This window comes from Falco cherrug, chromosome 5, assembly GCF_023634085.1.
Source record: "Falco cherrug isolate bFalChe1 chromosome 5, bFalChe1.pri, whole genome shotgun sequence".
NCBI lineage: Eukaryota > Metazoa > Chordata > Aves > Falconiformes > Falconidae > Falco > Falco cherrug.
The window spans coordinates 35,630,441-35,643,665 of NC_073701.1; the positions used below are offsets into that span (position 1 = coordinate 35,630,441).

The following is a 13,225-nucleotide window of genomic DNA, read 5'->3' on the forward strand; positions in this document are numbered from 1 at the left end:
GAGGCAGGCAAGTTACTGGACATTTGCCATACTGGGCAAGGAGGGGAATGCTGGGCTAAGGGATGCTGGGCCAGGTCACTTTTTTTACCTGCACCTGCTGCTCATGCAGCAAAGCCAATGCGTTAGTCATAGCTGGTTGCACTTTGGGGTGATTTAGGGAGCATGCTGTTGGGTTAGGAAAGCTAAGGTCTAGCATATGTCCTAAAATTAGGCTTTTCCCTTTTTGGTTGGTATCAGAAAGGAGTGATTCACAGTGGTGGGAGAAGCCTTCCCATCTAGAGGAACTAGTTACTGCTTTAAGTAGAGAGTTTGCTTCTAGATGAGGTAAAACAGGTTAGCTGCAGCCACCTCCAGGGACCTCATGCTGCACTATGAGACGAGGGGAACACAGGAAGCACCCCACTGTGCTGCTGCAAGTAACGCTTAGCAAAACCAGCTACACAGCCCCCCTCCTCCTGGTCTTGAGGGAAATGTCCACCGTGTGTGCGTGCTCTCGCCAGGAGTGCATGCTCCTTGTCGGGGCATCTTCACACAGCTACTTCCCCTCCTGACAGTCACAGCAGGTGAAGTGTTACCGCAGCTCCTGGCCTCCATCCATATGGCATGCTCTCACCACTCATTGCCTTGCTGTGGACAAGTTGCGTTTTCTGCCAAGGGAGCTGTGGGCTCTGGTCCTGCTCCCAGAGGGCTCCTGGAGACTTCAGCTTTGCTTCCCAAGATTCAGGCTTCACCCCGATGAGTTCCAGAAACACTTCAAGGAAGAAATGATGACTCTGTAGCTGAAACCATAATTTTGGATTCTTTTAAACTTTCTTTTTCTCTCTCCCTTTCTACAGGATGGTGGAGTACTCTCTGGATCTCCAAAACATTAACTTATCTGCAATCCGTACTGTCCGTGTCCTGAGACCCCTGAAAGCTATCAACCGTGTGCCTAGTAAGTCATGCTTTCCTCTCACACCTGCTTAGCTTGGGTTGTGGGGAGTACGTGATCAGTAAGGCTGTGTGCGGGTGTTCTCTAGGCAGGGTTCAAGTGCAGACTGAGTGGAGGCTGCTGCATGGTGTGTGCAGGCTTTTTCCCATTGTGGGGCCAAGAGGTGTCATTGGATGGGCAGGAAAACTACAGTCTCCCAGCATATCTGCCCTAGTTATCCTTTGTGCAGGGGCAAGCTGATGGTTCAGCAGCTGAAGCTGAACAATGTGCAGTAGAGGAAAGGGTTTTTTTTCTCACTCTTACTGAAGGACAACGCAGGTTTGATAAAGTCTGCAGCCTGAAAAAGGTGTGTGTGTGAGATCTGGAGAGGGGTGAGCTGAGGGAAGCAGGGAGAATTGGTTTGCTCAGGCTTTCACACACTCTTCCAGATCCTCTCTGAAAAATTTTCACGCCGTTACAGCTTAGGGGCATGTAGCACCAGCTATTCTTTCTCTCCTCCTCACCCTGTGCTTTGTACTCTTGTCTTTTGTGCCAGCTGTTTCCCCTGTGAGCTGGTGTGTGTGTATGAGCAGGACTGAGCGCTGCTGGGCACAGGGCTCCGCCTGAGCCTGGATGTGTCAGCAGCCGAACTGTGCTTACTGGTGCCATTCAGGTCTGAGATGCAGTCCCCAGCTCAGGTCTGCAGGCAAACCAGAGGGGTGTTGCAGCCCTGGGGCATGTGCCACACACACACACTGCTCCCATAGTGGAAGTGGCTCCTCCATAACCTTCACTTCCTTCCTTCCCAGAAGATGGGGACAAGACCAGCCTCTTCGCCGTGCTTTGCAGTTTTTATTGGTGCTGAACTGTTTCTTCCCTTCCTTTGCCTCTCCCCAGACACCCCCCACCCCCCTTCTCTCAAGTCAGTGTTGTTCTCCCTGCAGTCCTGGAGTGAGTAAGCAGGTGTTGCTGTTGTTACTTAACTGCAGGAGACATCGATGGAGGTGGGTCAGGCTTTGCAGTGGTTGCGTCCAGGTGGATGGAAGTGAACTGGTGGGCAGGTTGCATACCGTTGGTATCAGGGTGTTGCAAGAGCACTGAACTCGTCCCGCTGTGTCACTCTGTTTCTGCCTTCCCTGTGCAAAGGCAGCAGCTGCCACATGCAGCCCTGTGAGACTTCAGGCATTTCTTCTGCCTTGCAGAATGGCAGAAAGTCTCTTTGCTGTTCCCCATAATCTCCCTAATCAGTCTGTCTGCAGTGGCTAAGACCTTGCCAGAGCTCTCCTGATCCTTTTCTCAAGCTCACATACTGCTTTTTCTTTTCCAGATCTGAGGAAGTTTGCACAGGCAATCTCCCCAGTCTACATCATATGTTTTCCTTGCGTCAAGGTCACTTTCACGATGCCAGCTATTTCTTGAACATGCTATGGAGGAAGATTTCTGGGTCTCTGGCTCCATGCCCGTCTAGAAAGGGGTCTTGAGTAAATGAAAGTAGGGCAACAGGACAAGTGTAATGGTTTTAAACTGTAAGAGGGTAGATATACATTCAATATTAGAAAGAAATTCTTCACTGTGAGGGTGGTGAGGCACTGGAACAGGTTGCCCAGAGAAGCTGTGAATGCCCCCATCCCTGGCAGTCAAGGCCAGGCTGGATGGGGCTCTGAGCAACCTGGGCTAGTGGAAGGTGTCCCTGCCCATGGCAGGGGGGCTGGAACTAGATGATCGTTAAGGTCTCTTCCATCCCAAACCATTATATTATTCTGCGATAAAGGTGTGATGGAGGAACAGAGGCACAGTCCTGTGTGCCCAGCGTGGCAGGAGGGTGCCAGGCAGAGGAGCAGCTGGTTTGGGCACTGAGTGCCCCCGCTCAGGCAGATAACAGGTCCATCACAGCATGATAACGATGGGAGCCAAGAACAACTTTTTGGCTATCAACTGTCAGCTAAACAACTACCCCAGCCTGTCTCCATCTCTCTGGTCCTTCTCCAGAGAGGAGAGAGCTGGGACCCAGTTACGGTTCTGGCTGTGGACATGCACAGCAGTGGTGGTGGGGCATCTCTTCGGTCAGGAGGTGGCCCAGAGGTCATGCATGGCAGGCTCATCTCTTCCAGGCTGGCTGTGTGAGGGCAGTACCACCTTCACATTATGCAGCCCACTTTCCTCCCTGCTTCATAAGGAGTCCTGTGAGTCTGTGATCAAAGATGACTTTGAGGCTGATCTCTGTTATCAGGGTAGACTTAACCTTGGTGGTGAGTGGGAACATCTCAAATGATATCCAATTGACTCCTGCAGACATCTGTCATGCTAATTGCTGTACACCAGTGGTCAGGAGCAAAGTTTGACTGACAAAGTTGAGGCCTTGTTTTATTTGTTTATCTCCCAGAACAGCTGGAGTTACTCCCCCATCATCAGGAGCTGCCCCAGGGGGGCGGAGTGATGTGAGTGGCATCAGAAAAGACCCACCATGGACCCACTCCATCCATGTGAGGGCATCAGGGGTGCTTTTAAACACCTCACCTGACCTTTGCAGAGCACAGGCCGTTGAATTTCTCCTGACTGTCCTGGCCGTGGTGCGGTGCCTATCTGTTTATTTTATCAGTATAAAACTTTACTATGAAATTGATGCTGTTTTAATTCCCACTCTGTGGTTAAACTTCTATGTATCTTTCTCGTTATGTAATTCTGTGGTTGTATGCAGAGAACATTTTGGAAGAAAGGCATCCTGCCGTTAATTAAAAAAAAAGAATTAAAAAAAAATCTGATTCCCTGGGAGAGGAAGCACTGACCTGCGGGTTGAAAACTGGTGAAGAGGCTGTAAACAAAGGCTTGTGATAAATGGAATGAGGCTGCATTGGAAAAGGTGCCTAGTGGGGTACAACAAACATAATCAATGGGACCTTTGGCCACAAATCTTTTTTAATGTCTTTTTAAAGTTCTTCATTACTGATCTGAAACAAGAGGGAAGTCTATTAGTGAGATATACTGGTGATACCAAGCTGGAGGTGTTGCAGGTGCTAGCAAAGAAAATGGGAAATAAACCAGCAGGAGGCAGAGGGAGATTGATGTCTTGGTGAGAGTGTGAGATATTGGGGGAGGGGCAGGGGAGTTAATCCCAAAGGCAGATATTCAGCCATGTCAGAAGGCTGTGACGGGACAATGTGGCCAGCATTCACTGGTGGCCATTTCAAAGGCTTCCAGGTGGGCACCCAGGTAGGGACCGATTTTCACTGAATAATTGCAATTTATTATCAGGAGAATGGACAAAGTGATTAGGAACCGGAGTGGTTACCGCATGAGTGGAAGAGTGCTGAAGTGGTCTGTCTGTGTAGATATTTAGCACCAAAAGAACAGTAACACTAATAATCAGCCAGTGTTTGAAAAGTCCACATACTGAAGTGAGAAATTTCAGAGCACTTTCATACTATATGAAGCAAAACAAGAAGCAATGCCAGAAGATTGTGAGGGAGGAAATTCAGAATGACTCTAAGGAAATGGTAGCAACATGGTAGAGGAAGAAGTATCACCTGTTAAATAAGTTAAATTAACTTATAAGTTGGCAGGTGGGCAAGGCTGAAGTTTAAATGCCCAAATTGGCTATGTCTGAATTCTGCTTACCTGCGTTCATTCCTAACATGCTGCTGAAAGCCCTTCCTTCCAGTGTGACTTGTGAGGCTTTGAAACAATATCCCACAAGGAGCTGACAAATGCTGTTTGTGTTTGCTGTACGTGTTATGTATAGTATAGAGGATGCATAGACTCTCCTACCTGAATCACGACAGAAGAAGAAAAGGACATCCAGTGTCACCAAAAGGTGGCAAATCTTCATTAAGGAACAAGTTCTCCACCCAGATCATTATTGGGCTGTAAAACTCACTGCCTTGGGAAGTCCTCCCATCCCCAAATCAAGTAAGAGGCACTGTGTGAGTGAAGTAAGTAAAATGGGATTGTCCAAGAGATGAGAGCTCACATGGAGACACTTAACAGATTTCAAACCTCCTCACATCAGGGTTGGAGCTGCTCTTTAGCTACTGGTTGCTGGCAATTGATTGTGTTTCTTGGAGTTCTCACCAGGATGTGCTACTGACCATTTTGGATTTCACTTCTGGATGAAGAAGTCTGTGGGTCTGCCCTGCCCGATCATTCCTCCATTCGCATGTCATCTTTGAAGTGTACTAGAGAATATGTGAAGTACCCTAGTTTTGTAATACATATCACACTTTCATTAGTATTCCTTCCTGCTTATCTCTTACATTCCTGACTACAGGTCCAGGAATGCTGCCTTTTGGAGTTCTGTTTGAAAATGCATGAAACAAAAAATTAGAGATTGTTCTGGTCCTGTTACCATGTGATTCAATTCCATGGCATTGAGCTGGTGTGACAAGCCCTGTGAGTCCCTGAATAAGTCTAAAGAGGGAAAAAATACCCTCCAGGTCTCTGTTAGAGCTCGTTGCTTTCTGCTCTGGGCATGTCTGTGTCCTGGGCTTGGGGTGAAATTCCACATCTATTTGTTGTTGTTATCCTTTTGTGATTGTGTGGCAGGTTGCTAGGTGAAATGTTGCTGTTTCTGCTAGTTTTTCATTCCCTCTTCTCATGGCAAGGCATGAGGTTTAGAGGGGAGGCTGGTTTTGTTTTATTTCTGCCTGCTTTTGAGCAGGGAGTCTGTAGTAAATTCTGATTATTTGCTTCTGTTACTATGTTTTTTGGCCATTGGGGTAGGAAACGTTTCTTCAGTTTACTCTTTCTTGTCACATTGGTCTTCTGTAAAGAAGAGTCTTTGCATTGTTTGATGTCTTCCAGTTTCCACTTACAATTTAGTAACTGATTCATCATTTGGAAGCAGATTACTTCAGCTGAGCACACTGTGCGGAAGTGAAGGACTCTGTTGCAGTGTTGTGTGGCCACTTTATTGAATAGAAAGTGTATACATGTGCTAATACTTGGTGTGTAAGTGCAGTAATACTTATGTGGAGGTATAGGCGTTAGAAATCTAATGTTATATTCTTATTACTAGTTGTGCAGGAAATAGAATTTCAAATTTGTGGGAAGTTCTGCTCTTTCTAAATGTGTATTTTCTCAGTCAGAACAAGAATAAGCATTTCCCTTCCATTTTAATATGGTTTTATTGTAATTTTAGGTGGTTTGTTGGGCTTTTTGATTTTTTCCTATACTTCATCATGACCAAGAAGTTTAAAAATCAAAACTCCTCAACCATGCCATTCTAGTATAAAAACACTTTCCTTTCCACTAAATGTTGTTTCAATAACTATCACAACACTGAAGTGTCTCCACTTCAATGAAATAGTGTTTTTTGCTGGTAAGTGCTGTGTAGGAAAATCTTGGCCTAGATCCATTTTTCTTTATTAATTATTGTTGTTATAGTATCTCCATGGGTCCAGATAGTTTGGAGTTTTCTACCTTTCTTCTACATATCTCAGAGTTATTAACCAAGTCTTGTTAGCTTAATCTTTCTCATGTTTCAGACCAGGTGAGTGAGACCCAGTGAGCGTCACCAACAGACTCAGAAATACAACTGACGTCTCCTAACCCTGTGTTCAGCTCACTAGACCCAATCACCAGTATAAAAATAGTCTGAAGCAGTTGAACCCTGGAATGGGAAAAGCAGATGTTTTGTATTTATATGCCTGCCTAAAATCTGTATTCCACACTGAGCTACGTGTGTTTGGTGCTGTAACAGTGTCGAAGACAGAGTGGCCTGGCTACGCATCCCACACTTGGCACAGGGGAAAAGTGATGACATTTACTTCTCTAAATGTGTTTTTGAAGAACTAATTTCACTGATGAGCGTGTGTGAAATTAGCTTCTGACTGAGATATATTAGGCTGTAAAACAGTCTCATTTACAGTTAGATTGGACAAAAAGCAAGCACATTTGACAGGCATGGTCCTGCCCTAGCAGTTGGAAATGCAGAGAGATTATAAAATTCCTCTTCTAAGACCATCTTACAGGGCCTTTGCTTCAGAAGCCACAGTCTTTCTGAAAAAGGACTGTCACTTTCTTGTTCACTTCCAACACCGATTCCCTTTCAAAAATGTACTCTTCCATTTGACTCATTTGGAAGTACATTTTTTCCCCTCACAGCTTTATTTGTGAAGTGATAACTGAAACTCAGATACTGTTTTGTTTTCCAAATATTTAAACTTACCGCATCCACAATTCTTCTTATAAGCTGCTCTGTAAATATTTGTTATCGCATCTCAGTGACACACAAACTGTACTTACAACTGCGTGCAAATGCATATATACACAGATTTATCCACATGCAGCCACAGTCCTGAGCAGCTTAGTACAGGGACAGGCTTGCAGCATCCATACACAAAAGTTAAGAGGTCCAAAAGCCCTTTTTGTTCCCTGGTCAGGCTATGTGTGGCTGAAATCCATTCAAAGACGAAGCTGCCAGCTTTCTGTAGGCTCTGTCCCAGGCAGGCAGTGAAAGGGTGGAGAAAAGTCGACAGGGGATGGACTTTACTGATGGGGTCAAGTTCAGTCTATATCCTCCCTTCCCAACCCAATATCCTAGCCAAGCAGCCTGAGGCACTGAAGAGAGCAGTGTGATTTGTGCCTAGAGCAGGCTGTTAAAAGATGCCTTTCCTCAGAGAGGGGGATGGCTTGGAGGTGGAAATGTAACTCAGAGCTGCACTTTCCTGTATGTGCAGCTTTTTATCAAGTAAGTTGAGCCCTAAATCAGACAGGTGTTTTCAGGATACAGGGAAACAGTGTGAGGGGGAGCAGAGCAACTTGAGGATTAATAGAAAGGAGAACAGAGAAGGAGCGGGGCTCGAAGGAGAAAGGCACAGGAGGCAAGTGGCAGGGTTTGCGAGGCACAACACATGAAGGTGTGTGTAGGATAATGTGCAGAAAGTGGGGGTGCAGGGAGGGAGAGAAGGGGAGGAAATCAAGACTGAAACAAGGGCAAGGACTAGTATAAAGAAAATCTGTTGAGTCTCAGGTACATATGCTGGATGGGTTTGCAGATCAATGCTTCTGGGCTTTTTAAGAGAGAGGGCTGTTATAGACCGACATCTTGTAGGGCTGGAGGAAGTCTTCAGTCACTGAAGACAGGCTCCAGTTTTATTTACTTGTTTTCTGATCTTGGTGCTGTTTTTCACGTGTCTTCTACAATGTCCAATATATTGTCATTTGTTGAAATGGATAATCAAAGTAAATTTGGGAGAAAAAACCAACCCAAAACAAAATTGCATCCCTGTGTTAGTATAGCATCACGGCAGGAAGCTGGAGAACGCTCTGAAGTCAGGAAATTTGGACCTGGTAATGCCTTGTTTTGTACCATACGTTGCTTAGATCCTTTTTTTTTTTGCAGTCACAGATCATGGGGAAAAGTAATCTTTCCCTCTCTGAACTAGTCTGCTCAATTTCATCATTATTATAAACAGCTAGTCAAAAGTCACAAATTGAGTGCTTGTAGGTTGTCAGATGGGTTTAAAATCATGAGATCTAAAAAATAAAAACAAATAATAACAGATTATTTTTATTTTTCCCATGGCTTTCAGATCTTTAGACCTGTGACTCAGATCTCGTAGTCCTCTTCCCCCCCCCCCCTAATACTGAGGAATAGAAAATACTTTTTTTTCTCTCTCTCTCTATTTTTTTTTTTTAACTGTGATCTGAGATTGTCAAGTCATAGCAAGATTTCACGCCTAAGGGTCCATGCCACGCATCCCAAGACTCCTGATAAAAATCACAAGGGTTAGCAGCATTTCAGAGTTTTTGTTATTGGAAATAAACCAAGCCTGGAAAAAAAAATCCACCTCAAACCAAAAATCAGTCATAAAGAGACCTTTGCTGGAATCTTTATTTCTCCCTTCCCCTCTAGGGGAACTGCACAGCCAGAATTTTGAAAATGCTGAGCACCTCGCAGCTCCCATTGTGACAGTTCTGCTGCCTGTTCAAACAAGCTCAGCCTCCAGTGTACGCAGTGCTCTCGAAAGCCTAGCCACCTATTTTGCTGCCTAAATGGAGCTGAGCTGTTTTGCAAAATCTGTCCCATGGGACCTATCAAGCAATGGATACCATGGAAATGTGAGCAATAATGACAGTGTATTATGGGGTGAAAGATAATGTCGTATTACACTAATGCAAATTACACTTTGTGTGTGTGGGCAGGGCAATTTACAACCATAACCTTAAAATTCTTGATCTTTGTGTATTTCAGGCCCAATTCTCCTCTTCGCGCACATTTCACCTAATGTCACGTCACTGCCTGCAGCAGAACGTGATTCATGCTAGTGACAGCGAGGGAAATTAGTTCTCTTAAATCTTAACCAGAAGTTGCATTAACTGTTTTACATAATATTTTGCATTATTCTCTCCTACTTACACAGCGCTAGAGATGTGTAAAGAACTTATGGGTGTTTATAGAACGGAGGCAAGTGGCTCGCAGCCACAACACTGGAGTTACCTTTTGTCCCTGGTGTTGGGTGACTCCTGCAATTCTGAAAGAAAAGCTGGCACTGTATGTTTTTAATAGAGTTTTCACTGAAAGTGAATCCAGTCATCATTGCAGTGATAAATGGGGGAAAAATGAGATGAACAGTGAATGAACAACAGTAGCAGGTGGTAGTAGGTGTTGCTTATTAGATGTTCAGTCTTGGAAAAAAGAACAGAATGACAGCAATCCCCCAGAGAGACACCTCTCTAAGAAATAATCTGACACCTGGTGTCACTCTTCAAGACAAGATTACTTAACAGCCCAAAGCTTGCAAGGGGTTAATGGGGTGAGAGAGCAAAGAAAGGGGGCTCCTGACTGAGACCTTTGCCTGCGTTCATTTCTGCTCATGTCACAGATTATGTGGCTATCAGCCATGCTATAGTGGCATGTACTGAATGTGAGTGCCTGTGGTGGGTGAGCTTTCTGTTGCTCGCAGTGTTCCTAATAGGGTGCAGCCTGCTTCAGCGCTGGGGTGTCTCCTCCTTTTTGGATCACAGCAAAGCTTGGACTGAGGCCCCTCTTTTTCCAGAGATGTCAGCATTTAGGTGTTGAGGTAAATGCTCTGGATTTTGCCCTTGTTCTTGTGGTCACTGTAACCCTAGAGTGAGGTCTGCAATTAGGAGGTCTCACCTCTGTGCTTGCTTGTTCAAAGCACTTGGCATGGCTCCGGTTTCTGGCCCCTCTCTAGGGCTGGGGAGGCTCCAGCTCAGCAGGGAGGAACTAGTTAGTAAACTGAGTCTTGTGCATCTTGGGCAAAGCTGAAAAATATGAGAGCTCAGGACTGCTGTTTAGGCCACCATGTTCTGTGAAAGACTTGGAAGGTACAACAATAGTATGACCCTTCAAGCCACAGTTCATTTTTGGCATTATTTATGATCTAGTGAAAGGATCATTTTCCATTACCTTGGCGTATATTTCTCATAGCATTCTCCAAAAGTTTTGATTTTGGGTTGTTTTTTTTGCTTTTGACATCTTGATATTATCTTTTTTTTTTTTTTTCTTTTTAAAAAAGATCATTTATGAAGAGATCTTTGCTGTGCTGTGTTGGAAGCTAGGCCTGTTTCTCTGTAGGATTTACTGAAGGTCTCCAGCAAGGAAACGTGGCAACAACTGCCTGCAATGTTAAGCCAGGCCAGGGCTCCATGGGACTTGTTGCTATATACCATGCTAAAGGGAATTACAGTTTTCAAGGTTGCTGACACTTCTGTGTGCTAAGTCTCACTAGGAGGGGTGTATTTCCTTGATGTGTGTATGACATTAGATGGGCAGGTAGGAAGGAGAACTCTGAGGAATTCAAAATATCAAGATTCAGCCCTGGCTCTGGCAGCTGAGCCACCTTTGGCAGTGCGCTGAGCGTCGTGGCTATGCAGCACCCATGTGTTTGTTTTCTCAACTCTCTCCCAAGGAAAACAGCGTGTCTTGAGTTTCATTTGCACGCTCTTTTTGGTGGTTGTTTTAGCTAAGTGTGTGTTGGGAGGTGTCGTAAGTGGTATATTTTTCCCCCCTTCTTCCTTTTCTTTTTGATGCTCATATTGCCCTGACCTGATCCATCTAAGGTAGGTGTCTTGTTCTCAGAGTGAAAAGCAGTGAGGTCTGTGCTAGTCCCTGGCTCCCAAAGGAATTGTTTCTAGAGCCTCAGAGCAAGCTTGAGAGCACTCTTTCTTTTACATCATTACACTGTAAACCTACTCTGGAGAGTTCTGCTGTCCCAGCAGGGTGAAGTTCTGGCCAACGGCATGTTCCTGGAGCTTTAGTCTCTCTTTTGTCTCCCTCAGGCTTAAGCTGAGGAGTACCTTGAAGATAAGGACTGAGGACACTTAATGCTTGAACTTGTTCAGTGTCCTAAGGGAAGTCACTGCAGCAAGGTGAGGCTTGATGTGCCCATGCTACTGAGAAAATTAACAACAGCTTTTTGTACTGACAGAAGATTTATAAATGCTAGAAGTGTCATGCTTTGATATTTTCTGTGATCAAGCTGAGGAGTGACAAAGATTTTGATAAATGGAGGTTAGGTCATCAACATGCTGTGCAGGATGAGGTGTCTAAGCTGCTCAGAGATGCTACGAAGCAAGTTTTGGGTGTTGGCAAGGCAAGAGTGGGGTGTTGGTGAGAAACTTAGTGGCACTTGTAAACTATGGATCACGCTGACAACCTGCAAGTGCAAAACCCTCAACCCTAAATGTATCCTACAAATGCACCGGGAATCTGACAGCAAGATCAATGGAAAGACTTTGCTTGTGTCTGAACAAGGCCAGCATTTCACTTTTGTGTCTGGTGCAGCTTTTCCTTGGCAGCGGAACTGGATCAAGGTCTCTCACTACCTTGTACTGTCAACTAGACCTGTTCTTCTGTAGGGTTTGTTTAATCTGGGTCAGGCCAGCCATCTGGACATGCTCGCTCTTGCATAGGTGCAAAACAGACAGTCTGCAATATGAGTGAGGCTGGCTTTGCAGCTTGAGGAGAAGGCATCTGGAACTGCATACTGCCTTTTCCAGCCAAGCTCCTCTTGCTTACATGTGTGCTTGCAGGAGAGGCCTCAGTTAGGAGGAATGCAGCAAAGGGAAAAAGACCTGAGTGGTGAAGGAAGCTGAACGATGAACTTGGCAGTGCCTCTGCTGTTGCATGCACAGCTGATTGGTTTCTCTCTGCAGTAGTTTGCACCCACATTTTAGCTGATGTAAATGAATGCAATGTGTGAAATGACAGCTAAGCCTCAGATCAGCAAGAGATCAGCGAGGAAGGTCACAAGTTGGAGCACCACCTTGCACTGTGCACACAGACTGAGATTATTTTAACTGCAGGGATTGGCCACAAAAAAAAGATGCATCCTCTGTCTGTGCTTTCTGCACAAATACAGTCTTATCTGCTGGAATGGTTCCTCAGTTCTGAAAATTCCCATAAAGGAGCATGCATGGGAAAATCTGGCCAACCCCATGCTAGTTGGGTGGGCTGCCATGTGTCCTGGGGCGGGGGGGGAAGGAATGAAGGCACGCTTGGACAAGCGGCCTGGCTGAGGGACAGAATGATGCTTCAGTCTCTGCACTCTGCAACATGGCCTGCCAGCCACAGTCACAAGTGCCGACGGGGAAGAGATTTGCTTTTGCTCCAGTTAAAATGACACTTGGTGGCTTGGCCCATGATGCAGATAAGTTGGGTGCTGAGAATTATGTTCTCTTCTGTCTGGTTTACCCTAAGCAAGGTAACGATTGCCTCCAACTTCTGTCTCCTTTTGACTCTGCACTTACTGGCTTTGTCCCTCGCTGTAGATCTGGGGAGGACTCAAAAGCCTCAGAGGTAGGTGAGATGTAAGAAACCAGAAAGAACAGGATTTCTTACTCTGTCCTGAGACAATGCCCTGTTTAGATCACGGGGTGATTAGTGCTAGGGAGTGAATCAGCTCAGCTGCTGATTCTTAATCTTGGAAAGAGGTAGGTGTGGAGAAGGCAAAGCAACAGTGATGCCGAGCAGGAGCAGGGGGAGGCAGTGGTACGCCAGCAGGCACACCTGCACAGTGCAGCTGGCTCCAGCGGCCTGCAGCTCACCTCCTCCCCAGCCCTGCCCCGGCTGCCACACTTTCTCCAGGGCTGGTGCATGCCAGGCGAATCTGCTTAGCTGTGATGGCCAGGCTAATCAGGGTTGATGGCAAGTGTCTTCAGGGAGCTACAGTCACTGTAGCATCTGCAGAGTTTGTCAGGGTCTCTGGATGCCGTTGGGGCAAGGCAGAGGATTTGCTTTGCCTGAATCCAGAGAGGAGTTCAGGGACTTTGTTTCGTCTTTTGGCTTTGCTCAGCCCTGTGCTTCGCTCTGACAGCTCACTCCCTGGTGTTCCTCTCACCCTCCCACCGCTT

At 45.8% G+C, this 13,225-nt stretch overlaps 1 protein-coding gene across 1 annotated transcript in view; it reads left to right on the plus strand.

Annotated features, from left to right (window-relative positions):
* Positions 1–13,225, plus strand: part of CACNA1I (calcium voltage-gated channel subunit alpha1 I) — a 91,664-nt gene that overhangs the window by 18,162 nt on the left and 60,277 nt on the right. Inside the window, exon 3 of the mRNA XM_027816077.2 lies at positions 837–934. Within this exon, the coding sequence (XP_027671878.2) occupies positions 837–934 (98 nt within the window). The remainder of the gene's footprint in view (positions 1–836; positions 935–13,225) is intronic.